This window comes from Saccostrea cucullata, unplaced genomic scaffold (genome assembly GCF_032062105.1).
Source record: "Saccostrea cucullata isolate Sc308-1 unplaced genomic scaffold, CSIRO_AGI_Scuc_v1 ctg7465, whole genome shotgun sequence".
NCBI lineage: Eukaryota > Metazoa > Mollusca > Bivalvia > Ostreida > Ostreidae > Saccostrea > Saccostrea cuccullata.
In genome coordinates this window covers 4534-31350 of record NW_026927941.1, presented here as the reverse complement: position 1 = coordinate 31350, position 26817 = coordinate 4534, and the positions used below count along the sequence as shown (strand labels likewise).

Genomic DNA, 26817 nt, shown 5'->3' with positions numbered 1-26817 from the left:
AATTGCCATTACCTCTCTTGCTTTGGATGCTGGATCTGACAGACAATTTCCTGATTACCAAACCGGCATGAATATTGATCTTGTGATGTACATTAACTAGAGAAAAATATGATGCGAGATGTGCCTTACTTACAGACAGCTTTTATTGTGTTGAGCTTTGTAATCTTTGATTACCTGTGTTTTAACCATCAACTGATAAAGGGAAAACAAGGACCAATGACCTTTAGTTCAGGTAACCTCCAGGTAAGAAGGGAGGGCTTATTGCTTTACTGCTGTTGGTCAGTCTGTCTTTGGGTCCACCATCAGTTTCTGTACATTTTCTTCACAGAGGTTTCACATATTAGAATGAAATTTTTATGTACAGATTTATCATAAGAATATCTAGGTCAAGTTCTGTCTTGGGTACGATCAGGCCATTTTGAACAGTTATGCACCTTGGACTTAGAAAAATTCCAATAATTTGCAGTTTCTGTCCATTTTCTTCCCAGGGGTTGCACATATTGAAATGAAATTTGATTTTCAGATTTGTCATAAGAATATCTAGGTCAAGTTCTGTGTTGGTTACATCAGGCCATTTTGGACAGAGTTATGCCCCTTGGACTTCCAATTATTTGCAGTTTCACTTTATATTCTTTGCATAGGTTGCACGCATTGAAATGAAATTTGGTATACAGATTCATCATAAAAATATCTTGGTCAAGTTATATTTTGGGTACAATCGGACCATTCTGGACAGAGTTATGCACCTTGGGCTTAGAAACATGCCACAAATTTGCAGTTTCTGTCCATTTTAGTTTCGCAGAGGTCTCACATATTGAAATGATATTTGGTATACCTATTCATCATAAAAATATATAGGCAAGTTTTGTTTTGGGTACGATCAAGCCATTTTTGACAGAGTTATGCCCCTCGACTTCCCAATTATTTGTGTAATGGGAGCATATTGGTGTTTTACAAACATCTCTTGTTTATTACGGTTTTTAATATTTAATGTGACAGGTTTTTCAACATGCATGTGGGAGTACTCTAAATTGGAATGTGTCACAATAACCAGTTTATGATACATTAGTCTGTCAGTACAGGGCAAAGAGTACTTGTATATGGTGATTAAAGGCAGTTATTAAAAACAAAAATTGGATCCATAAATTCGTATGTATTTTTTTGTTTACCTGTTTCGGTTCAAAATACGTGGTATCAAAAAATTGTAGATTTTTCTACAATGTTCAATTTTTTTTTTGGGGGGGGGGCATTTTCTTTCTAAATCCATGCATCTTCCTCCACTTTATGAGACGTAAGAGTAACTTTACACAGGTAAATTACATAAACACAGATTTATTATGGATTTTGAAGAAAGGGTTGTTTGCATTATCTGTCCTTATAAGATTTTTTTTAGATTCAAAAACATAAGGCAAAAGACACCCACTATATTACTGGTTTACGAAAAAGTAAAACGAAATTCAATATTTATACTTTGAAAGTTATGCGTTTATTTGATATATGTAAAAAAATCAAAGAAAGCTTCAGATGACCATGCAAATGCACGTCTAAAATTGCCATTTATTTCTATATTTCTGTGACAATTTTGAAATTTTTATGATTTTTATACAGTCGAGAAATACTGACACAGGAAATTTGATAAGGTAAAAAACAAAACAAAAGCAAAAGGTCATCAGACATTTGCACAATTGAAACTTTGCTTTATTTTGTTATAAAGCCAGGTGTATATTGGCAAAATTAGGAGCCCCCCTTCCCTCTTAAAGACACATATTCGTGCAATTTAGTAAAATTGTTTATTTTTTTTAACTTCCCGCTTTTGTCGTGCATAAACACTGGGGGATCATCTAGTGTTATTAAGTAGATATCTACTTTTCTTACGACACATGACTAGCAGAAAAATTTCCCTGAGCTAATTCTCAAGTAAGTTTATATTTTATCTTGCAATGTCGGGAAATCTTGTACTACAGATTGAAAGATATGTTCCAAAACTAGCAACTGAGTTCTATGAACAGTCCATGTATCAGTGGAATATATACGAATTAATATTACTTTTTTTTTTACATCCTGTTTATTATGTTCCCCAAACGAAGTTGGGGAACATATTGTTTTTACTCTGTTTCTTATTAAGTCTTCCGTTCACAACGGAAGACTTATAGTGTTTGTATTGTTTCTTTTTATTATTAAGTCTTCCGTTCACAACGGAAGACTTATAGTGATTGTATTGTTTCTTTTTATTATTATTATTATTATTATTATTCCTCCCAAATTTTGTGAGCGCGATTACTCAGAGATGGCTGGATAGATTTTCACAATTTTTCTCATGTGAGGAGGTTGATATATGAAGTTTATATAAAATTCCGTTTTTTGTAAAATTCACTTCCGGTCCGAAGTTATGGCCGATTTTTGAATTTTAAAATGGACTTTTGTCCGGCATTTTTCTCAGAAACGGTTTGAGGTAAAGATATGAAATTTACAGGAATATTAGATCATGATATTCTATTTGTTTTGAAGTTGTTTTCGTGTGTTTTCAGTACTTCCTGTCCGAACCGGAAGTGAATTTGTTTTTGGTCAATTTTTTAATTTTTTGTTTTTTGATATTTTTAAAAGATATTCTTACGTAAAACAGAGATTATTCTACAAATACTAAATATATAATTTGTTTTTAAATCAGATTCCGCATTTTGTATATTTTCGGTACAGTAATTTTCTCTATTTACGAAGTCTGTATGAGGTGGGAAAAGAAAGATAACTCTGACTTGTGAATGAGAATAGAACTTTCGAGATAAAGGCGGAAATATAATTGATGACTTCAGAGACATATACACTCTTCCAGATCAACATATTTACACATTCAATATTTCATCTTTTGCTTGCTACTTAATTCAGTATATGTAAAGTTTAAATTTGACTGTGTAGTGTTGTCTGTATTTTGAAAGTTATTTATATTTACAAATTTATATGTAAAAAAAAATATCCCTTTTGTGTCAACTAAGCACTTTGAAGAAAATAATATTGTACGCAGTATACAATACAGCGATGTATATACAAATTATTCTTCAAAAATACTAAATATATTATTCATTCAATCGGATTCTTCATTTTGGAGATTTAAGGTACCGTCAATAAATTGATTTTCTCTATTTACGTGGTGACAATAAGTAAAGATAGATAACTCTGACATGTTAGTGGGAAAAGAACTTTCGAGAAAAAGGCGGAGGTAGTATTCATGACGTTGCAGACGTCTAGACCGACACATTCCACATAAAATTGTATTAGACTTTGAGTTTCCATATCCACTTCTACATGTAAGATTAAAAAATCAAGATCTGATCCACCTTCTTACTTTAATTACGGCAACAGTCCCTTGTGCACGTGCAAAGTTTAGGACACATATCATTATTTTTTTCGTACGTCCCAAGTATGCGAACGCCAGAAATGAATTTTTACATAAATATTTACAATTTGACAAAATCCACATACTTGATACACATGTCATATTGTGGGGGGTTGACTCACTGAATTCTGCAAAGAATGAGATGTGTAATTTACATGTATAGGGAGAGGGCGTTATAAGTTTTCAGAACTTGTGCTCAATCCCATTGTAATTATATTACAATAAAATCTGTTCAAATTACATGTAAGATTACGTTAGTTACCGCATTCAGTATATGTATAGTTTAAAGTTGCCAGCGTAGTGTAAGGCAGTAGGCTAATGGCAGTTATGATTTTACACATGAATATAATATAAAAAGTATTCTTAATTCATTCTCTGATTTGAATGCGAAATTATCCCGGAATCCGAGTTTAATTTTCGATTCTAAAATAGTACATGTACTCAAAAGGGAACTGAGCGAAAGAAGAGTAAGTGTAAAGCTTTTAGAAATAAATTGATATCTGCCACTTATAATTAAAAGAAAGAAAATCAATCTATAGATTAAATTTGGTTTTAACATGTATAGTTCATTGATAAAAAGTCGTTGTTATTTATTTTACATGATCTATACTTTTATATACCCGAGAAGTTATTCAAGATGAGAAAAAGCGATTTTTTGATTTTTGTGAAATACTAGTACTCAAAGGGTTGACATTATGTAAAAGTTGCGCGTTTCTGTGTGAAATAATGCTACGCTAAAACATGATACAAAAACATCTGCAAAGGTCTGTTTGTATGTTGGATAAAGTATACGAATGAATTTTATGCAATGTTACATGATTATATGTATGTACATGCAACCTGACGTATTTTCCTTACAATTCATAAAACAAAAAATTACTGAGTATGTAATTCTTTTGAAGCCCCCACCCCCTCTGGATTTATATTCGGAGACATTCTTGCAAGTATTGGCTTTTGAATCATTATATACAATTTAATCTGACTAAACATTTGGTTATAATTACCATAAACATGTATACAGAATTTCATATTCTATAATAGTAGATTTTTCTTTGTGCAAGATACTGATATTCGCATGTCTGAGAGAGAGAGAGAGGGAGAGATTCCCTTTTAATCCCGATTATCCTATCCATTTACATAGACAAAATATCAGTTCTATATCAGTTGTACCCATTCTTTATTAAATCTTTTCTGATTTCATTGTCCGTCATAGTCAATCTATCACGCGAAGTGAACTGTCAATCAAAATCACCGGACAATGTATGCATTGCAAAAAAGTTGTTCGAAATGATCTTTATTAAGTATGATCTTTCAGAAAATCTGATGCAACAAATTTGTGAAATGAAAAATAAAATAAAAACATGGCTAGAGCATCATATATCAAAGGCGTTTGGTTTCAGGATTGAATTTTTCATCGCCGACTTTTATCGATGAAAAATGAAGAGGCGTCCCGGAATTACACGGAAAATCTAGAGAGAACAAGTTTGGCGCGGTTTCTGACCTCTAGATTTTCTATGTAATTCCGGGACGCCTCTACATTTTTCATCGTTAAGGACGCTCTAAACACTGCACACGAAAGAGCTCTTTTTATTGGGTAGTTTTATGCAGTTAGAGTGAACTGCCCTTAGATGTAAGATTAAAGATATTGTTAATTACATAATTTAAAATAGATTAAAATATTTTTAGCAATAAAGTAGACCAACAGTAAGAAATTTGATTAATTATTTTCATTGATTTCCCAATATAAGTAAACAATAGTGATTTCTGCTCACAAATAGTCCATTGTCTTTGAATATTTTTCTTGCGCAAATAAGGCACGCATCCTATATTCTAAATAAATGAAAAAGTCTCAAAATGCATATCTTTATATGATATATTTTTCTCAGAGTCCAAAAAACAGTTTCTGTTCCCTTAAAAATCGGCACTTCCGTTGCTTTCGAATAAACAGGTCAAGAATCGAAGACGTTTTGGGTTTACTGCATGTTTTATACGGGAAGTTCAAATAGGCAGACGTTTGAAAGGCGTTAATCAATCATTTTTGAAGCTAGATCTCACCCGACACTAGTAGGAAAAATGTAGAGATAGATGAAAATTAAGTGTGAACCGAGGTACCCCCTGATATAAATGATGGAGAGTGACGCTCCTTTACTCTTTTTATACACAGTAAATATGTCATTTTTAAAACGTGCTAATTTCAGCGAATTTTTGTTTTTATTTTGATGATGGTATTCAGACACACATAGAAAAACACATAATACACAATCCTGAAACCAAGCGCCTATGTTATTGACTTCAGTTGTGGGAGATGGAGACCGGTCCTTCAGATGAGATCGTTTAAATCGAGGTCCCGTATGTCTGATGGTACTAGCTCAAAAAGATTCCCCATTGCTCAGTGGCGATAAGCGCCAAATAAAAAAATATAGGAGGACATTTTGCAGTCTCCATCGGCGAGTGGAGTGAAAAATTCTCGAGAGGGACGTTAAACAATATATAATCAGTTAATCGATTGCTGAATAATTCCTGTAATTGAATAAATTAATCTTTCTGCTGGTAAATCTCGATAGTATTACTTTAAAAATCAACGACTTTACGTTTTATGTGGTACTAACTTTTAGTTCATGACATTTTTATAACACCATCACAATTGTGCCAAAACATAAACACAGTGAAGTTTATAAGAGTACGGTGTTCGTTCGTCTGTTGGTTTGTCTATGATACATATGTAGCTCTAATGAGTGCCAAAATGATTGATCATGAAAATCAAAGTACCTTAAGTACTGAAAGACCTTTTTGCATTTTTTTCTTTTAGATTAGATATGATTTCTATGTTTTTTGCAGAGAAAAAAAAGCAAATTCTAACAGATTTAGAAGAACGGAAGACTTATTTGTTGCCATGGCAACAATATTCTAGTTATTATTATTATTGTTATTCCTCCCAAATTTTGTGAGCGCGATTACTCAGAGATGACTGGATAGATTTTCACAATTTTTCTCACGTAAGTAGGTTGATATATGAAGTATAAAATTCCGTTTTTTGAAAAATTCACTTCCGGTCCGAAGTTATGGCCGATTTTCGAATTTTAAAATGGAGTTTTGTCCGGCATTTTTCTCGAAAACGGTTTGAGGTAAAGATATGAAATTTACAGGAGTACTAGATCATGATATTCTATTTGATGTGAAGTTGTTTTCGTGTGTTTCCAGTACTTCCAGTCCGAACCGGAAGTGACTTTGTTTTTGGTCAATATTTGATTTTTTTGTTTTTAGATATTTTTTCAAGATATTCTTATGCAAAACAGACATTTTTCTACAAATACTAAATATATAATTTGTTTTTAAATCAGATTCCGCATTTTGTATATTTTCGGTACCGAAATTTTCTCTATTTACGTAGTATATATAAGGTGGGCAAAGGAAGATAACTCTGACCTGTGAATGAGAATAGAACTTTCGAGATAAAGGCGGAAATAGTTTAGATGACGTTAGAGACATATACACGCTCTCCAGATCAACATATTTACACATTCAATATTCTCTCTTTTGCATGTTACTTAATTCACTTTATGCATATTAGTTTATTGGCTGTGTAGTGTTAGTCTGTATATTGAAAGTTTTTGATTTACAAATTTATATCTAAAAAAAAATATCCGTTCTGTGTCAGCTAAGCACTTTGAAGAAAATAATATTGTACGCAGTATAAATTACAGCGATGTATATACAAATTATTCTACAAAAATACTAGACATATTATTTATTCAATCGGATTCTGCATTTTGGAGATTTAAGGTTCCGTCAATAAATTCATTTTCTCTATTTACGTAGTGACAATGAGCAAAGATAGATAACTCTGACATGTAAGTGGGAAAAGAACTTTCGAGAAAAAGGCGGAGGTAGTATCCATGACGACGCAGACGTCTATATCCACACTTTTCACTTAAAAAAATAATTAGACTTTGAGTTTCCATATCCACTTCTGCATGGAAGGATATGGAAATAACGAACAGTATTCAATCTCAACATCCATTAAACAAATATACAAAATAAGAGCAGAGCAAACACGGACCTCCGAAACATCAGAGGTGGGATCAGGTGCCATGGAGGAGTGAGCATCCCCTGCCGACCGGTCACACCCGCCGTGTGCTCGTTGTCATAATCAGGAAATAACGGAAAAAATCCGTGGTCAATTCAGTGTATAAATAATGGACTAACAATTGGTATGAAAAACGTCAGTTGTATTTGCTGACAAGGTCATTGTATCGACCATAGAATTTACGAAATGATGACTTTAAACGAGACTGTTGATATTCTTGTTTCATCAACTTGCTTGTCAATAATTTACCTCGTTTAAGAAATTGTTCATACGTAGAGCATGCTCTAGCGTATCGAATCAACTGAGATATAAATACTCCGTATGCAGGTGATGAAGGTATATTGCTGCATAAGTACGGGAAGTTGACGATAGAAAAGTTAAAGTCATCACGTTTATCATATAGCTTGGTTGTATGAAAGATTACGTTGGTTACTGCTTTCAGTATATGCATAGTTTAAAGTTGTCAGCGTAGTGTAAATCTGTAATGTCTGTTATGATTATATTAAAAAAGAAATATTCTTAATTCATTCTCTAATTTGAATGCGAAATTATCCCGGAATCCGAGTTTTATTTTCAATTCTAAAATATTATATGTACTCAGAAGGGAACTGAGAGATAGAAGAGTAGGTGTAAAGCCTTTAGAAATAAATTGATATCTGCAACTTAAAAGAAAGAAAATCAATCTATAGATTGGATTTGGTTTTAACACGTATATTTCATTGATTAAAAGTCTTATAGGTTTATTTATTAAACATGATCTATACTTTTATATACCCGAGAAGTTATTAAAGATTAGAAAAAGCGATTCTAGGATTTTTGTGAAATATTAGTACTAGTACTTAAAGGGTTAACATTATATGAAAGTTACGCGTTTCTGTGTGAAATAATGCTACGCTAAAACATGATACAAAAACATCTGCAAAGGTCTGTTAAATTGTTAGATAAAGTATACGAATGAACACAATTTTATGCAATGCTATATAATTATATGTATGTACATGCAGCCTTAAGTATTTTCCTTTTAATTCATAAAACATAAAATTACCGAGTATGTAATTCTTTTGACCCCCCCCCCCCTCTTGATTTTATTCGGAGACATTATTGCAACTATAGGCCTTTGAATTATAAATTCGTTATACAATTAAATCTGGAACATTTGGTTATAATTACCATTAACATGTATACAGAATTCATATTCTATAATAGTAGATTTCCATTACGCAAGATACTGAAATTTACGTCTGAGAGAGAGAGAGAGAGAGATTCCCTTTTAATCCTGATTATCCATTTTCATAGACAAAAAATCAGTTCTGCAAAAAAGTTGTTCGAAATGATTTTTATTTAAAAGTATGATCTTTAAGAAAATCTGATGCAACAAATTTGAGAAATGAAAAATAAAATAAAAACATGACTAGAGCATCATATATCTGTATTATGGACTTCAGTTGTGGGACGTGGAGACCGGTCCGTCAGATGAAATCGTTTAAATCGAGGTCCCGTGTGTCAGATGGTACTGACTCAAAAAGATTCCTCACTGCTCAATGGAGATTAGAGCCAAATTATAGGACAACATTTTGCAGTCCCCACCGGCGAGTGAAGGCTTCTCCATGTGGAAAATTCTCGAGAGGGACATTAAACAACATATAATTAATAAATCGATTGCTGAATAATTCCTGTAGTTGAATAATCTTTCTGCTGACAAATCTCGATAGTATTACTGTAAAAATCAACGACTTTACGTTTAATGTGGTACTAACTTAGTTCATGACATTTTTATAACACCATCACATTTGTGCCAGAACATAAACACAGTGAAGTTTATGAGAGTACGGTGTTCGTTCGTCCGTTGGTTTGTCTATGATACACGTGTAGCTCTTATGAGTGCCAAAATGCACAAGAACAAGATTGGTAATGAAAATCAAAGTACCTTAAGTACTGAAAGACCTTTTTGCAGTTTTTTTTCTTTCAGAGTACATATGATATCTATGTTTTTTGCAGAGAAAAAAGCAAATTCTTACAGATTTAGAAGAACGGAAGACTTATTTGTTGCCATGGCAACAAGATTCTAGTTATTATTATTTTTCTTCTTCCTGGGCACTTTTTTGTCCGCGAATGATCTCGTAAACTACACATCCAACTAAGGTGAAATGTTTTTAGGGTCAGTAGACATGTTATGTAGATTTGCGGAACGAAGGTCATTTTGCGCGCACGTGCTTGCAAGAGCGCGCACGTGCAACACGTGAATAACCAATATAATGTATAGTGCCGTAACTTTTCTATTTTTTGATGAAATGTTTTGAAATTCATAATGTAAGGAAGTATTAGTAGTATAAACAAGATGACGTGGTCAATATGGGAAGATCTCACGCGCATGCACGTGCGCTACGCTCTGATTGGCTGAAACTTAAGTCTCAATATCTTTCTTGTTTTTTGACGAAATCCTTTGAAATTTTAAACATAGCCATGCATTAGGATATCCTACAAAATGATATATAGGAATTATCATGAAATCACGTGCATGCACGTGCGCTGCAATCTGATTGGCTGAAATTTTAAATAGCTATAACTCCCTTTGTTTTCAACCAAACAGGATGGGCTTTGGAACATAGATATATATAATGGACTTTTACAAGAAGATATGGTCACCATGCACATGCATACACATGCGTGTACAAACGCTGCAATCTGATTCGCTGAAATTTTAAATAGCTATAACTCCCTTGGTTTTCAACCAAACAGGATGGGATTTGGAACATAGATATATATAATGGACTTCTACAAGAAGATATGGTCACCATGCACATGCAAACACGTGCGTGTACAAACGCTGCAATATGACTGGCTGAAACTTTAAACAGCTATAACTCCCTTGGTTTTCAACTAAACAGGTTGTGATTTGAATAATATATATATATATATATATATATATATATATATATATATATATATATATATATATATATATATATATATATATATATATATATATATATATATATATACATATATATAATGGACTTCTATAAGAAGGTATGGTCACCATGCACATACATACACGTGCGTGTAGGTGCGCTGCAATCTGATTGGCTGAAACTTTAAACAGCTATAACTCCCTTGGTTTTCAACCAAACAGGGTGGGATTTAGAACATAGATAGATGAAATGTACTTCTACAAGAAGGTATGGTCACCATGCTCATGTATGCACGTGCGTGCACGTGAAAAGGGTAAAATCAAAAATACACTTGAATGAGCGGTTTTTTTTCTTTATACTTTTGGATTTAGTACTTTAATATTTAGCGTATTAAAATATATAGATTGTGTAGAGAATATGATATGGTCATTACGCACATGCATTAACATGCGCAAGTGTGCAATGATAAAATTTGAATGAACTTTTGGGTAAACGTTGTTAAAGTCTCAAATGCATAAAGTTTGTCTTATTTAATTACGCTTACAGGGAATATGACTATAAAAGGGAGTTGGGGAGCGTTTGGGGAACATCTGTAACGGTCCCCGTTACAATTAGCACTAGTTATACATGGTCCTGTACAATCTCCAATGTAGAGTTGTCGTTCGTTCCTCTCCCAGACACCTCTGCAATGGGCTCACGTCAAGATTTTTGACATATAAACGTATAAAACGTGATATTTGCAGGATTGTTTCAAATTAAATTAATAGTTCTGGTTGATTTATAGCTGCAGATCTGTAGCTTTATGGTTTTATATATTTGTCTTTGACCATAACGCTACAGGTCCCGTAATGCAAAAAAGGTGCAATTTACGGCGCAATATTTTTTGCGCACTTTTGGGGAGAATTTCTCCACTTTCTGGCATTGGTCAATCAACTACCTTTCAGTCTCTAAAACTAGGCACATTATTTAACTAATCTGTATATTTTATCTATCTCCCAACCCTTTATAGGCGTCTCTACAAGTGATAAACTCGCTTGATTAAAATTATTTGTTAGATTGCTGAAAATTCACTTCAAGCGAGTTTATTGCCTGAAGAGACAACTATAAATGGTTGGGAGGTGGATAAAATATACATATTGGCTACAGAATATGCCTAGAATTAGGGAGTGAAAGTTAGTTGATTGACCAATGCCAGAAACTTCAAAATGAAGAAATTCTCCCCAAAAGTGCGCAAAAAATATTGCGCCGTAAATTTGCACCTTTTTTGCATTACGGGATCTGTAGCGTTATGGTCAAAGACAAATATATAAAACCATAACGCTACAGATCTGCAGCTAGATTCATTTAGTAAATATCTATCTCAAAACTCAGACATAAGCATAGAAACTGAATTATCATGAATCAAAACAAACGCAATATTTCTCGTGTTTATCACTGTGATATACAGAGGTGAATGTATGAGCCGATGGTAGAGAGTGGGTCCTGTATGCATGCCCCCGTGGTGGTCATTTTCTAAAGCCGCATATACACTGTACTAGTAGCTCTGTCATGTTGTAAATTTTGAATTTACCGGGTGGCAGTAAAATTTACAAAGTTGTCATGTAAATTTTGTATTTACTGCCACCCAGTAAATTCAAAATTTACAACATGACAGCTCTCTCTTTTCCTTACGAGCCATCAACTTCTGATTTATAGAGAATAAGCCCTCTCGAGATCTAGAGGATCGTACATTTTGGCCGTGTTTTGCGACGATGGGGCGAAGTGGACGATCAAAGTTGTCCATACCCCCCCCCCCCCAAAAAAAACGCATGTATTAAGCTATGTAAATCTGTTACGCCATCTAAGTACATTGGAGTTTTCAAAGCTAAGAATAAATAACAAATTGGTATATCAATAAGTTCTATTGATAATTATGAAACGGCACAAAAAGACTTTTTTTCATAAAGATGAACATTGTATATTTATAAAAAGGAACTAAACGAAAGCTCAAAGTTCGAGGAGAAGCGGCTTACTGATGAATAAAGCTTTCAGCCACAGATCTACAATCTGAAGTGTCCTCCTTGATTATCTTTGAACATTCAACGCATTTGTATTCTAGGTCACAGGCACTTGACAGATGACAATGCATATTTTTCTAAAAATATAATTTTTATCAAATAAAAAATGTGGTTGTAAAACACTGATGCCCCCTGATGGCAGCTCATGGCGAGAGTTGACATTTCTCTAATGCAAGTTACTAGTAAACTCCAAGTTTAAGGCCTGTCTCTGTTTGTCCAAAAAACTTTTAACCTTGCCCATAACTTTTGACTTGGTGGGACTATGGCTTTCATATTTCACAGGTGTATTCCTTGTGACAAGACCTTTTTTGGGTACCACCAAAATTTACCTCTTGACCTTGACCATGGAGTTTGACACACTTTTACTCCAAAATTCCAAACTTTTTCTTTGGCCATAACTTTTGAATGGTTGGTGCTAGGACTTTAATACTTCACATTTGTATTCTTTATGACAAGACCTTCCATTTGGGTACCAACAACTTTTACCTCTTGTCCTTGGAAATTGACCTACTTTTAAAGTACTTTAACCTTTGCCATAACTTTTAAATGTTAAGGGCTGGGATTTTCATACTTCACATATGTAATTCTTGTGACAAGACCCTTTAACCTTGACCTTGGAGTTTACCTCCTTTTAAAAAAACTGTAACCTTGGCAATAACTTTTGAACACGTGGTGCTAGGACCTTCATACTTCGCATATATATTCTTTGTGACAAGACCTTTCATCGATACCATCAACTTTGACCTTTTGATCTTGGAGACTGACCTACTTTTAAAAAACTTTATTCTTGGCCAAAACTTTTGATTGTAATGGCTAGGGCTTTCATACTTCACATATGTAATCTGTGTCAAGACCTTTCATTGGATATCATCAACTTTGACCCTTTGACCTTGACCTTAGATTTTGACCTACTTAAAAAAATAACCTTGACAATAACTTTTGACTGGTTAGGGCTAGGACTTTCACACTTCCCATATGTAATCTTTGTGACAAGGTCCTGTTTAGAAACCAACAACCTTGACCCTTTGACCTTGACCTCGGAGTTTGACCTACCTTTAAAAACGATAACCTTGGCCATTACTTTTGAAAAGGTGGTGTTGGGTTTTATATTTCACAATTGAATTTTTGTTAGTAGGCCTTACTTTGGGTATCAACATGTTTGTTTTGCTTTTGAGAAAATTTAACCTTCGCTATGTTGCCATACGGGGGCATCAGTTTTTCACAAACACATCTAATTGTTCTTCGATGGTTATTAAAAGAACGATATTGGAATTTGTTGAGAGATATCGAAGATATCAATACCAATTCTCTCAATACCAAGGTAATGTACCCTGGTCGGCATGATACTCTATGAGCAAGCTAATTCAGAGATTTTGTGTCCCCCGCTGAAGGAAAAAAAAGGAGGATGCTCAGATTAGGGGGGTCGACACCCCCCCCCCCCTTCCCTGGATTTGCAGAATTATTAAATTATGTGCTGAAGCAAATAAAAAATTCCAATATGCATATAAAGATTTGACCGTTCATTCTTTAAATGTGTATATGTTGTTAATTGAAAGTGGAAGATATTAGTTTCGGTCTGCCTGTCTAGCTGTCTGTCTGTGGTTCTATCTATCTGTAATGCTTTCATTTCCACGCGATATCTCGAGAAGTGTTTGAGCATATGAAATTTTACACAATAACTTACCATGGCCTAAAAAAACCTCTTTTGATTTTGAGAGCAAAAGGTCAAAGTCATAAATTCAAAAATTCTGTCTTTATACTTTCGTTTCCGCGTGATGTCTCGAGAAGCGTCTGAGCTTTTGCAATGACATTTTATAAAACAATTCTCTATGACCTTAGAAAGAACCCTATAGATTTTGAGGTCAACATGTCAAGGTCATAAATTCAAAAATCTGTCTATTTTAACAATTTCGTTTGCACGCCATACTAGTATCTCGAGAAGCGTTTCGGATTTTGCAATGACATTTTATTCAACAACCCCCTAAGGCCGAAGGAAGATTTATATTGATTTTGGGGTCAAAAGGTCAAGGTCGTAAATTCACATGTTCTGTGCATATGTGTGTAAAACTTTCATTTCCGGGGCGATATCTCAAGAAGCTTTTGAGATTTTTCAATTAAATTTTATACCATAACTCCCTATTGCCCCTCCCGCCCTTCCTAAAGTGGCCCACCCCCTTCTGGCCATGGGTTAGCACATTCTCTTCTTTTTTCTTTCAGCGGGGAACACAGATTCTCTGAATTAGCTTGTTACCATTATCCTCGAATCTTAGGATTTCTCAACAAACGCCCATTGTGACATATTTCTCCTAACTGTAGTCTATAAATAAACATTGCATTGTACGAATATCCCAGTTTCAAGAATACACGTGTTCTAGATATGCTGCACGGTGTCAATGCCCTCAGTGCGAGTTCAGTATCGACCCTGCATGTCTAATGGGAAGGTGATAGCTGCTGCTACGTTGTGCAGGTATTGAGGTAAGACATGCATCTCTTTCACGTTTTGGTTTATTGGAATTCTCTGTATAGTATTCTGCCAGCTTCTCAAAACGGGGTGGTTAATTCTAAGAGAATTGAACAGGTATAATCTACAAGGATGTACAGACTACCTTTAATTATCTTCATTTCAGTTTCTAAAGATTCTGCTTGCTTTGATACAAACAAACTCTTACCTGAACTAATATACGATTCGTTTAATATTTGTGAACGGTACGATCGGTACGTCTCGTTTTGTGAACGGATAGCTGCAGAACTGTAGCTCTCCGAAAAAATATATGTTGACAGACCGGAGAGCTACAGTGCCACTCATTGAAAAAACTGTATAGTTATTGCGCACAAAAAAAGTGTGCTCGGTTCTGAATTAATTCTTCGAAATTCTTACCCCAATTGCAAAAAAAAGCTATATTTCAAAAAAGTCCTTACTCCTCTATTACTTTCGTACTTTACATTTGTACTAAGTGCGTTGGACCGAATTATCGTGAAGACCAAAATAGCAATATAAATAGGCAAAATTTTCAATGATTTCAATTTCAGGGCCAGGAGGGCTATTAAAAAACAATTATAAGGAATGTTTTATTGTGGAAACAGTAAAAGAATATGTTAGAAACACACTTCTAGTGATATTTTGAGATGACAGTTTTAAAAACACTGAGAAATAAATCGAGAAACAGCGCACTTTTTTGTGCGCAATAAATATACAGTTTTTTTCTATGGGTGGCACTGTAGCTCTCCCGTCTGTCAATATATATTTTTTCGGAGAGCTACATTTCTGCAGCTATACAAATCTCACTCCGACAGTCTCCTAATTATAGCGTGAGAAAATAGCAGATCAAAATTCAATAAAAGAAATTTTTTCCTTAAATATCATTGATTTTCAAGCTCGCTGTTGAGAGGATTCTTGACCTTATCCCTATCTCTTTTACAAGTTCGTTCTTTTTCACTGGTTTCACTCTTTGCTCCCCCCCCCCCCTTCGCGAAAGCAAGGGGACATTTTTTTAAATCTCATTCGTCTGTCCGTCTGTAATTCTGTCACAAAAACTTAAACCTTGGTCATAACTTTTGAATGAAAAGAGATTGGGCTTTCATACTAATATTTCATATGTATATTTACATGTGATCTTTCCAATTAACCCACCCCCCCCCCAAATAATTACCCTGTGACCTTTAAATTACCCGGAATTTTGACCTATTTTTCACATAATGAAGATAATTTGACCTGTATTTCAAAAAGGATTTTTTTCTAACAACTTTTGATTGAGAAGAGATAAGGCCTTTATACTTGACGTTTGCATTACTTGTGATAAGATGTTTCAATGCAAGCATGCTATAGTATTTGACCCCTTGACTTTGACCTCCAAGTTTGACCTAATTTTCAAAACATTAACTTGGTGATTACTTTTAAATGAAAAATGATAGGGTGTTCATATTTGACATAATGTGCCATAAATAAATGGAATATCACCCGGCACTATGACACCGAAAGCGGAGGACCACAATTCTAATTTGAATTCCACTTAATTCGTCTCCATCCCATCCAACCCTATGCCCTGCCGACACAGCCGTAACAAATTTGTGATCCGTGAGGTGTTTTTTTTTCAGACCTCAAAACCAATCCGTACGCGTGGATCATAAACATTGTTCAAAAATCGATTTTTGTGGCACCAAATATATTTGCCTCTACAACTTTAGATTTCTTTAAGTTTAAATACTAGTACATATTTTCATTTTTAAAACTTCTGGATTCTGTAGAGGACAATATTCTTTTTGTCGGGGTTCTTTCTAAAACTATGCAAAAATTTAAATTAACAGTTTTATTTCCACATTCCAGGGATGTTATCTGACGTATAAATGTTTTTGCTCATAACGAACTACGTGCATGTGATATCAAATCCACAATAGTTTTACAGTCTCTACGTAGTATAAATGTTATCTGTTTGTTTTACTCTTTAGAGCTCTTCTTTGGGGAGGCCCAGACTGCTTTTTCCTTTTATCTTTTATGCACTATCCTTTTCAAAAGTTGCATGGAGGAACCTAATGTCAAAATACTTGACAATTTTTCAATTTTGCGTGATGCACTGCGAAAACGTAAGACAAGTTTGAAATCCTGGTTGTGGCAATAAATTCTGCATAAAAGCATTAGGCCTATAAAGTAAACACCTACGAAATATCTAAAAGTATATATTTTCCCTTTACAAGTTATTTCCTCTCTCTCTCTCTCTCTCTCTCTCTCTCTCTCTCTCTCAAATAATCATTCTGATCCTTACATGAATTAACCATTTAAAATAATTATAATATTGACTGTAAAATTAACTGGTGGATTTAGAGGAGGGTAGGGGATAGTGTCTCTCTTTTAAAACCCAAAGTAGAATTAAGATAAATACATGTGTTAAGCCATTTTTTGGTATTCACACAAAAGGGGTCTTGATTATTAAGTAGTCCTAGGCCCTGGTCTCCCCCTTAAAGGATCCTGGATCCGCGTGCACTTGAATTTTTCAATGGTCTAACCATAGCTATCTAATGAAAACATGCATTAAAGAGTACTTTATACACTGTATAATGTATTTTTATTGGATATATAATTAGTTTTATTTAACAAGTGCCTGTGATAAATTTAAACGCCATGGAGCCTTGTTCAGGTCCTACAAACTTAAATCACACAAAACCACCTACAAGAATTATACTCTGCATTCATTCAAGCAATATAAATACTACTGTAGTATACACATTGAATAAATGTGAAACGTACGGTTCACTTAACTCTTTAATATTCCATAACTACACGAATTATAACTTTTTAACTTAAAAAAATCAAAAAAAGACTGTTTTAACAAAATTGGCACATACTAAGTATCGCAAACACTGGCGGATTTAAGGGGGGGCGTGGGGGGCGCACCCCCCCCCTAAAATTTTCAAAGTATGATGTGACAAATATTTATAAAGCCACATTTTGGTACAAAACTAACCAAATAAGTGTTATTCTGCCTGGTTTTATTCTTAAAATACACAAAAATCCAGGAGCTTCCGGGGGCTGCGCCCCCTGGGCCCCCACCATTCAAAGTATGACATGACTAGTATTAAACACGTCGTACTTTGGTACATCACTAACCAATACCACTATTAGTAAGTAATAAGTAAGTAAATCGTTTATTATATAGTGACATGTGTTACAATACCATGAGAATTGAGAAACATTCAATACATTTATTATTTAAACATCCGGACCTATATGCTATTTACTTTTACCAAAAGTAATTGAAAAATATGCACTATTATTGTGCCTGGTTTTACTCTAAAATACACGAAACCCAGGAGCCGGGGGCTTCGCCCCCTGGGCCCCCACCTATATGCTATATACTTTTAACAAAAATAAATTGAAAAACATGCACTGGTAAATATGTGCCTGGTTTTACTCTAAAATACACGAAAACCCAGAAGCTTCCGGGAGCTTCGCCCCCTGGGCCACCACCTATATGCTATATACTTTTAACAAAAATAATTGAAAAATATGCACTATTATTGTGCCTGATTTTACTCTAAAATACACGAAAACCCAGGAGCTTCCGGGGGCTTGGCCCCCTGGGCCCCCACCAGGGCTTCGCCCTGGACCCACTGGGGGCCTTAAGGCGGCCCCCAGACCTCTTGCCTCAACAAAGTTATCCACGCCCCCCCTAACCACAAATCCTGTATCCGCCCCTGGCAAACTGCTGCTAGTTACAATGTATCACTGCATGGATTTTTGAACCCCCATTTGAGGCCTCTTTATAATTTATGCTTTTATTAGCATCCTTGAAAAACGTTAACGAGGAAAAACAGTGACATTTGTTACCATTGACTGTTGTGAAACAGATTTAAGGTAGGTTAAAACCCTGAATATTTCCTCTAGTTCAACTTGAACTGTATAGTTTAAAGCGTTGGTATATAGGATCTCCCATGATTTGTAGTTGGATGCGATTTTTATCCAACGTATTGTGTGTGGCGAGGGTATAAAACACACTAAGTTGGAAAATTAGCGATGCGTGTAAATATTATTTTTGAGGATTAAAAAATCTATGGCTTATAAATCTGCTTTTTAAGTTACACGACTCGTTCGAACATTGAATTTGTCGTTATGAATGTTCACTATAATAGCTCTATCACACATGCAGTGTTTTAAAAGAAAAAACAAAACAAAACAAAACACAAATCTGAAAAAGTACCATACGTGTGCATGGATAGCTAATTGATCTGTTGCAGATGGTGATGTTTGAGTTCAGTTTTAGGCAAGGGTAGTCATGTCATTTCTATAGTAAATTCTTCAATCTCACCTGAACCAGAGGCTTAAGAAAACTTTTTTATGAAAGCTTAATGATTGTCTGCCTGTGCGTACTGATTTATGGCCCAAAGTCTCGCTTATTTGGTAAGCGCACAGAAAAAATTTTACATACACGACTTAGACTTAATTGTAGTACACTTAATTCCCATTTATTTGCAAAACATATAATAGATAATCCTAATTGTGCTTGTGGAAAAATTGAAACAACAACACACTTTTTATTAGAATGTCCTCTATACACTGACTCAAGGAAAAAATTCATTGACCCATTAGGACCAGTCACTTTACACATTCTCTTATTTGGAGATTCTACTAAGAATTATTCCTTCAATACCAACATTTTTAAACATGTGCATCAATTTATTTCTGCCTCTAAAAGATTTGTAACTTGAATATTACGTGTGGCCGTATTGCTATTATGTTTGATTTTGTACTGTATTGTATGACTGAGTTTATTCCTCACTTACTATCAATGTTAATTCATGTTATGATATTCTCTCTACAGTTTATTTTTTCTTCTCATTTTGTTTCATTTTTATTTTTCATCTGTTATTTTTCCTATTATACCTGTCACTCAACAAGGGCAAATAATTATTTATAGTTGAAAGTTAATTTAAGGAAACGGATTAATATAAGTTGTTACAACTTGTTTCCGAATCCTGTTTGTAATATGTACTGTGTATATATGATGAATAAAGTTTAAGCTAAAGTCTCGCTATTGGAAGTTGGGGGAGAAGGAGGGGGACAGCCAAAAAAATTGTAAAAACTTAAACCAAAAAAAAAAAAAAAAAAATGAGAGAAAGAAAAAGAAAGAATATATCTCAATTCAAAAATGTTAGGGGGCGTGTTGGGTAGGGTGTTTCATTTCTAATTTCTTTAAAAATGAAATTTTATCAATACAACACCATATTAGCCCTGTTGATTATACCATAGAGTGATGTGGAGAGGAGAAGGGGCGATGTCGCGTTACAAATGAGCAACATCCAGTTTTAATTTTCAATACTTTCCGCTAAAAAGTAATTTACAATATGTACGCGTACAATTGTCACAGCGTACTAGTTACTTTGCTTTAATGACACAAAAAAAAAGCAATCCGAGAAATCAGCGTTATTTTAAACCCGCAGATTAAATAGAAATTGCCTATTCGCGGTATTTTGACACCGTGAAAAACAAACGGTTACAGTATTTTGGCAATAAGAGTTTGTAACACACTGTTGGTTTTTTACAGTTGAGACTGAAATGGAGGGTGGAGATGATGCTACTGATTGTAATTCTTCAGAATCAGAGAAAGCAGACGACACAGCTCTAGATGGCGGTTGGGGTTGGATGGTGGTATTTGGCGCCTTCATGATCAACGTCATTACGGACGGGTGTTCTTACTCATTCGGAGTTTTATTCACACATCTGTTGGAATATTTCCACGCAGATCGCAGCTCGACTGCATGGGTCGGCTCTGTGTTTAATGCAGCACCACTTCTTTTTGGTCCTGTTGCCAGCATTATCGCCAAGCGTTTTGGATTCAGGAAAGCCACCATAGCAGGTGCATTAATAGCCGCATCAGGAATGATAATGAGTGTATTTGTGAATTCTTTGGGTGCTTTGGGATTAACCTATGGTTGTGTTGCAGGATTTGGAATTTCTCTTCCGTACCTGGCTTCGTCCGTTGTTGTGATGATGTATTTTAAAAAGAGACGCTCTTTGGCAACAGGCTTGGCCGAGTGTGGTGCAGGAGTTGGCACTCTGATATTTGCGCCTCTCTTACAGTTTCTAATATCCGAATATGGTTGGCGAGGAGCATTGTTGGTTATGAGTGCTATTGTTTCCCATGTTGTGCTCTGTGGTGCTTTGTTCAGACCAATTCCAATCTGCAGTAAAAGAGAACAAAGTATATCGGTATATAGTCAGCATAACAAGGGAAACTCAATTTCAGAAACATTACCAGCAATTCAGCATAATACTGAAAATGAAATCCTCTTTGAAAGTTTTGTAGAGAAAAATCACCTCAGACTTGAAAGTCAGTCAACTGAAAATTTGAATATAGGAAAGCGACATATAACAACTGAGAGTAATTCATTTCTGGGTGGTAGCATATCTTCGTTGTCAAAAATAGCAAGGATTGATGGAGATTTTTCAGACTCTAAACAAACGTTTCATGAACAAAGTGAAAGTAAATGTAAACAAAGAATATGCAGAATTGTTGATGTTACCGTCTTGCGTGAATGGCGTTTCGTGATTTTTCTCATTTCTAATTTTATTCTTTATTTATGGTATGACGTGCCTTATGTTTTCACAGTCGATCGCGCCTTGGAAATAGGTGAATCAGAATCTCGAGGTGCTTTGATAGTATCTAGCACTGGTATCATTCATACAGTTGGAAATATAGTGTTTGGCTTTCTAGGTGACTTGAAGAAAGTCAATCGTTCCATTCTTTATTGCGTGTCAATGTGGATGACTGGCCTTGGCCTAGCATTGGTGCCGTTATCCCAGGATTATTTATCTTTCATAGCATTTGACGGGATTTACGGATTCTTTGTTGCAGCTTCTGAAGCCTTATCCTGTGTCTTGGTAGCAGATATATTAGGCATTTCAAAATTATCGGATGGCTATGGTATATTGATGTTTCTTCAGGGAATAGCTAATTTAGTCGGACCACCATTTGCAGGTACAATAAATACTCTCTCTCTCTCTCTCTCTCTAACAGTGTAACTAAAAGATAATATATATACTTTTTTCCTTGTAGGTTGGTTATATGACAGCTCAGGTTCTTACGACAACACATTCCTCGCAGCTGGCGGATCCATAATTTTTCTAGGAATGTTGTATGCCACAGTGCCAGTCTATGCAAAAATAAGGAACAATCTGCTTAATGCAAAATAATGTGCCAAAGTGAAATAAAGAAGAAAAATCTTATTACTTGATTTTCATAATTTAGTACAAGGTGAATGATAAGTTACGTTATAAGCAATTCAATGAACATACATGGACGTAAGCAATGAGTATTAGTATATATGCATGTTTTCCATTGGAAGTGCAAATACTGCTGTTTTTTCTACTATGTTTCATATGTATCTTGAATAACATATCTACGTAACAAACGAAATAAAAAAACTTGTAAAATTAAATGAAAAAGAACAAAGCTCTGTTATAGCGACAATTGACTATATATGATGCCCCACATAACTTGCATAACATATCTGGGTATACTAGTACATTTTGTTTTTCAGTCAATGGTATTGTATAATTAAGCTTTCTAATCTTGATCTTTAATCAGTAATTTGCTTGTTTTAGTACTAAATTGAAACTTATTTTGTAAAGGCGGTGTCTGATTGGCAATTTGAAGATAGCTACACCAATCTGCCACGGTACTAGTAGGCAGCTCTGTAAGTCGTCATCCTTACTGCTAAGTATAATACATGTAAACGTGTGATAGTGTGCTATGCAAAAAGATGGCGAATTCATTCACAGGCATATAGGGAAAAATCACATCAAACATACATGTACATTATATTAAGAAATGTGGAGGTAACATTGATTGATCTCAACCCCCCCCCCAAAAAAGAATCTGAGAACAGCAGACCCCCTGTATATTCCATAAGCAGAATCAGGTACTCAGGAGGAATAAACGTCCTCTTTCGAACGGTCACACTCGTAAGCCCTATGCATTTTTCATCAAGTAGACAATAGTTTATCCTCTTAAACTGTAACAACAGTATAGAGAGGATGTAACAAGCATGAAATATTTACAGTAAAGCATGCCTGAGGCAAATGAAAAAAGAGACATTGAAAAACGACATCGTACAAACCAAGAGAGCCAGTTCTCTCATTTACACAAATCCGGAATTCTTAGTCAACTTTAGTTTTAAAACATAGGCTTATTAATCGGTATGGGATATGTCAGTCAAAATACGAACAGATGGAATGAATGAATGCTTACAAATTCTATATTAGCTTCAATATAATTTTATAAAAATGCCGACTTTAAATGCCACTATTGGACTCTCTTTAACATCAACTTATTTGCCTGTAGCTTTCCATAAATTAAAAAACACAGGTAATCAAAGATTACGAAGCTCACCTCGACGAAGGCAAATCTCACAATTTTTAAGCGGTTAGCTAGCTAACCGCTTTATGGCATGGGCCTCCAAAAACCGGAAACTTCCATAAGGCGCTACCTATCCACATCGCTTTATGGCACGTAACCTTATCCTTCTGCAACCTTAACCGGAAACTTCCACAAGGCGCTACCTATCGACAACGGTAACTTCAGCAAAGCGCTTCCTATGATTTGTATACTGTTGGCGTAATACGCCCCCTGGTGAGAGATTGACAATAAGCTGTGTATATAACGATTATATCGAATTCTTATTAGTATTTACCAAAGCATTGACAATACTTAGAATACTAACTTCAAAGAACTGAGAATTTGGTCCTTATTACATGTACATCGTGCGATCGCGATTTATAGCAACTGTTAGTTTATTTTTGAAAGTTGAACGATGCGGTTAATTATACAGCAGGTTGAAGGTTATTACAGACTGCAAAAACATCAGCAAATCTCTCGATCGAGTTTGATTTTCCGTGCCAAAGTATTAAGAAACACCTGTTAAGTAATACCTGAAAAACGCTTTTATAAAAACACCGAATACATCTGTACGTTTTACACTTTTTGTAACGTTTTTATGGAAACAATAGGATTACCTCCACAATGAAACGTTTGTTTTCTTCTCTTTTCTTCTCTGTCTAATAAACAGATTATAAAAGCTCTGCTCCCAGGGGTAAATTCTCTACTCCGTCTTTGATAATTTATGACAAACGATCATAAGGGATTACTTACTTTTAGTTTTGAAAAAATATAATGGGGCACTTAAAGTAGTAAAATTAATTTTGAAAAAAAAATGGATAAATATATATTAATTTTAATCGGCATTGTGATTCTCTTCTAAAAATCAACCGATATTATTATTCACAGAAGAATAAGGTATGAAAAATCTTGGCAATTAGCAAAAATTTAAAATATATACTTAATGCTTATTTATAAGTTTTGAAAATTTGATCAATTCCTAAGGAATGTATTATTAGCTGAGAAAATACTTTTTAAATTTGAATTTGTCCAATTTGTCGATTATTATTTTGAGTGTTTAAGAAGAATTAAATTAAAATACAGGTGTTTAGAGGCACATTGTTAGAAAAGAAATCAGTGTATATTGTTTATCCGACATATTGAAGAAAGTGACACTGATAACTTCTTAAGTTACACTGACTTTTAGTGTACATTTGAATTTTTAAATACTAGTATTGATTGATTTGACAACTTTCCTTTTCACATGTTTTATTTGAGAACAATATTGCATGAAGAGTATATGGCAAATACACCTTATATGTCCTTATCTAGACATATTGTACAAGACTTCTTTTAAATGATTCTCATATACCATTTACTTTATTCGAACATTTACTTGTTTGAAAAGTCAATAAAGTACATTTCATAAAGCTTGATAATCTTGTTTACTCGCCAGTCTTCCCGTAGAAGTAGTAGTTCATAATATTACTAAACGGAAGTATTCAGTATCTGTATCAAAATACAGAATGATCAATGATCGATTTAAGATGAAAAGCTGATTCCTGAAAGTTCAAGAGATGGGCTCCGTTGCCTAGAAGAAGTAAGCATCCCTCTTGACAGGTTACACCCGCAGTGAGCCTACACATCTGGAGCTCTCTGATATCAATTCATTTACAAAGTCTCTGCTCAGCCATCCTTTTTTCTCTGACTAGCCAACTGTAGATCTACACTACTCCAAATCCATTAATCTAAAGAATTTAACTTGTCATTTTCTTAGTTGTTTGCTATAGTAGGCTTTACAATTACCTAATTTCAGATTCAATAGAGCATGAAAGACAATTAAATTTTCAGCATCAACATAATTGTTTTCATCCAGAGAACGATTGGATGCCACCAAGAGAGAACTTTTAAAAATGCACTTCCTGTCTTTCAAACTGAAGAAATCTCATGTTTAAATTTCAAACATGCATTTCAATCTAATTAAAATTTATTTAAATGCTCCAAATCTGCTACCGCTTCTCAACCATCTAACATCCCATTCGGGGTCACATCAGAGCGACCTTTCGATTATGAATACATATACCAGTAAACACAAACACTTTGGCCATATAGATTCAAGCCTCGGTAAACAATTCTCAAATTAACTCCACGGCTACATAACATCGTTATTGATGCTGTCTTACGTTGAATTAAAGTAATTTTGGAATAAATTTCATGTATAGTCTGCAGTCTGGCATCTGAACGTGAATAATGCAAACGAAAGAGCACAAACTATACAAGATACCCCACACGTCATACATAACACAGCTTTTGCAATGCATATTTTGTTTACTACAAAACTCCTCGGGTGTTTTGGTTCGGTGGTGAAAACAAGAAATCCATCTGAACTATAAGCCAAGATTTCGGAGGAACTATTTTCTTTGGCTAATCGAAGATTTACTCTTACATGACCCCAAATAGGATGTTGTTAGATGTTTGAGAAGCAGTAGCGGATTCGGAACATCTAATTTTAATTAGATTGCATCCATCTGTGACATCAGTTTGGAATGTTATTGGTTTTACTATTAAGTAAAGTATTACAAAAACAGAATGTCTGGGTTTTTTTTTTTTTTTTGTTCTCTGATGACATTGGACAAAGATATGCATACTTAAATATCATCATTTCATGCACTTTTTTCGGTACATATTAGATGAAAGCATGCTAACCTCTTTTCAGTACTTTCAGTACTTTGATTCTCTACTTAGTGTACACCCCAAGATCAATATCCCATATCCATGCAAGGACTTTGTTGTGACTTGGAAATGAACTCGCTCTAAGATAAGCTTTCACCTGTTTGCTCATCAAGAAAATTTCGGTCAGTTCTAACTTCACCAGCAAATCTGGAAGTACCTGTCCTTATACACCATCCATGCAAGTTTAATAATTACAGGCCATAGGGTTGTGATGAGCACTCTCTGGAAAATGTAGAATGATTCAGAATCCAAAGCTGGTAGTGACCAGACTTAGTAACTTTAGTTAAATAATGACTAGAATTCAATCATTGAGGAAATGTATGCTTTGAAAAACTTCTCTGTACATCAGCTTCTAGGAGGCAAACAGGTAAATGAATAAGGGTATTTTTACCAAATTTACGAAATTCTTTACCACTTGTTCAAGTTTTTTGATGCTGGACACTGGAAATGGTTCTCTTAATTTTGTCGGGAAATAGAGAAATTATTCCCCGTTTATGTACCCATGAAAATTAATCACCGTAAATTGCAACTGAAAGAACAATTAAATGAAAAAATGTCATAAATACAAACATTTCATTGTAAAATACAAAAAATACCACTTGATTTTTTTTAATGGGAGAAGCACCGGTATCTGGGTCTTGGTTTATATATGTGTATATCTATTGTTATGTCCTGTTCAAAAGTTATGGCCAAGGATAAGTTTTTTGAAAGGTAGGTCAAACTCCAGGGTCAAAGTCAAAGAGTCAAGGTTGTTGCTTTCTAAAGAAAG

The 26817-nt window shown here is 34.5% G+C and overlaps 1 protein-coding gene across 5 annotated transcripts; it reads left to right on the top strand.

The window, feature by feature from the left end:
- The first annotated feature begins 1791 nt into the window (after window positions 1–1791).
- On the top strand, window positions 1792–22165 carry LOC134275943 (monocarboxylate transporter 12-like). Of its 5 annotated transcripts, none has more exons than XM_062758222.1 (3): window positions 1792–1917; window positions 20484–21917; window positions 21996–22165. In XM_062758222.1, the coding sequence occupies exons 2-3, from the start codon at window positions 20495–20497 to the stop codon at window positions 22130–22132; spliced, it is 1560 nt and encodes a 519-aa protein (XP_062614206.1). In that variant the 5' UTR covers window positions 1792–1917; window positions 20484–20494; the 3' UTR covers window positions 22133–22165. The 5 variants fall into 5 exon arrangements, with proteins under 5 accessions (XP_062614206.1, XP_062614210.1, XP_062614207.1 ...); XM_062758226.1 differs by lacking the exon at window positions 1792–1917 and adding an exon at window positions 14822–14914; XM_062758223.1 differs by lacking the exon at window positions 1792–1917 and adding an exon at window positions 14822–14922.
- Window positions 22166–26817: the final 4652 nt, after the last annotated feature.

Coding starts and splice junctions, on each gene's coding strand:
- LOC134275943 (XM_062758222.1), top strand. CDS start 20,495: ATGGAGGGTGGAGATGATGCTACTGATTGTAATTCTTCAGAATCAGAG. Junction 21,918..21,995: donor AGTCGGACCACCATTTGCAG/GTACAATAAATA, acceptor TTTTCCTTGTAG/GTTGGTTATATGACAGCTCA.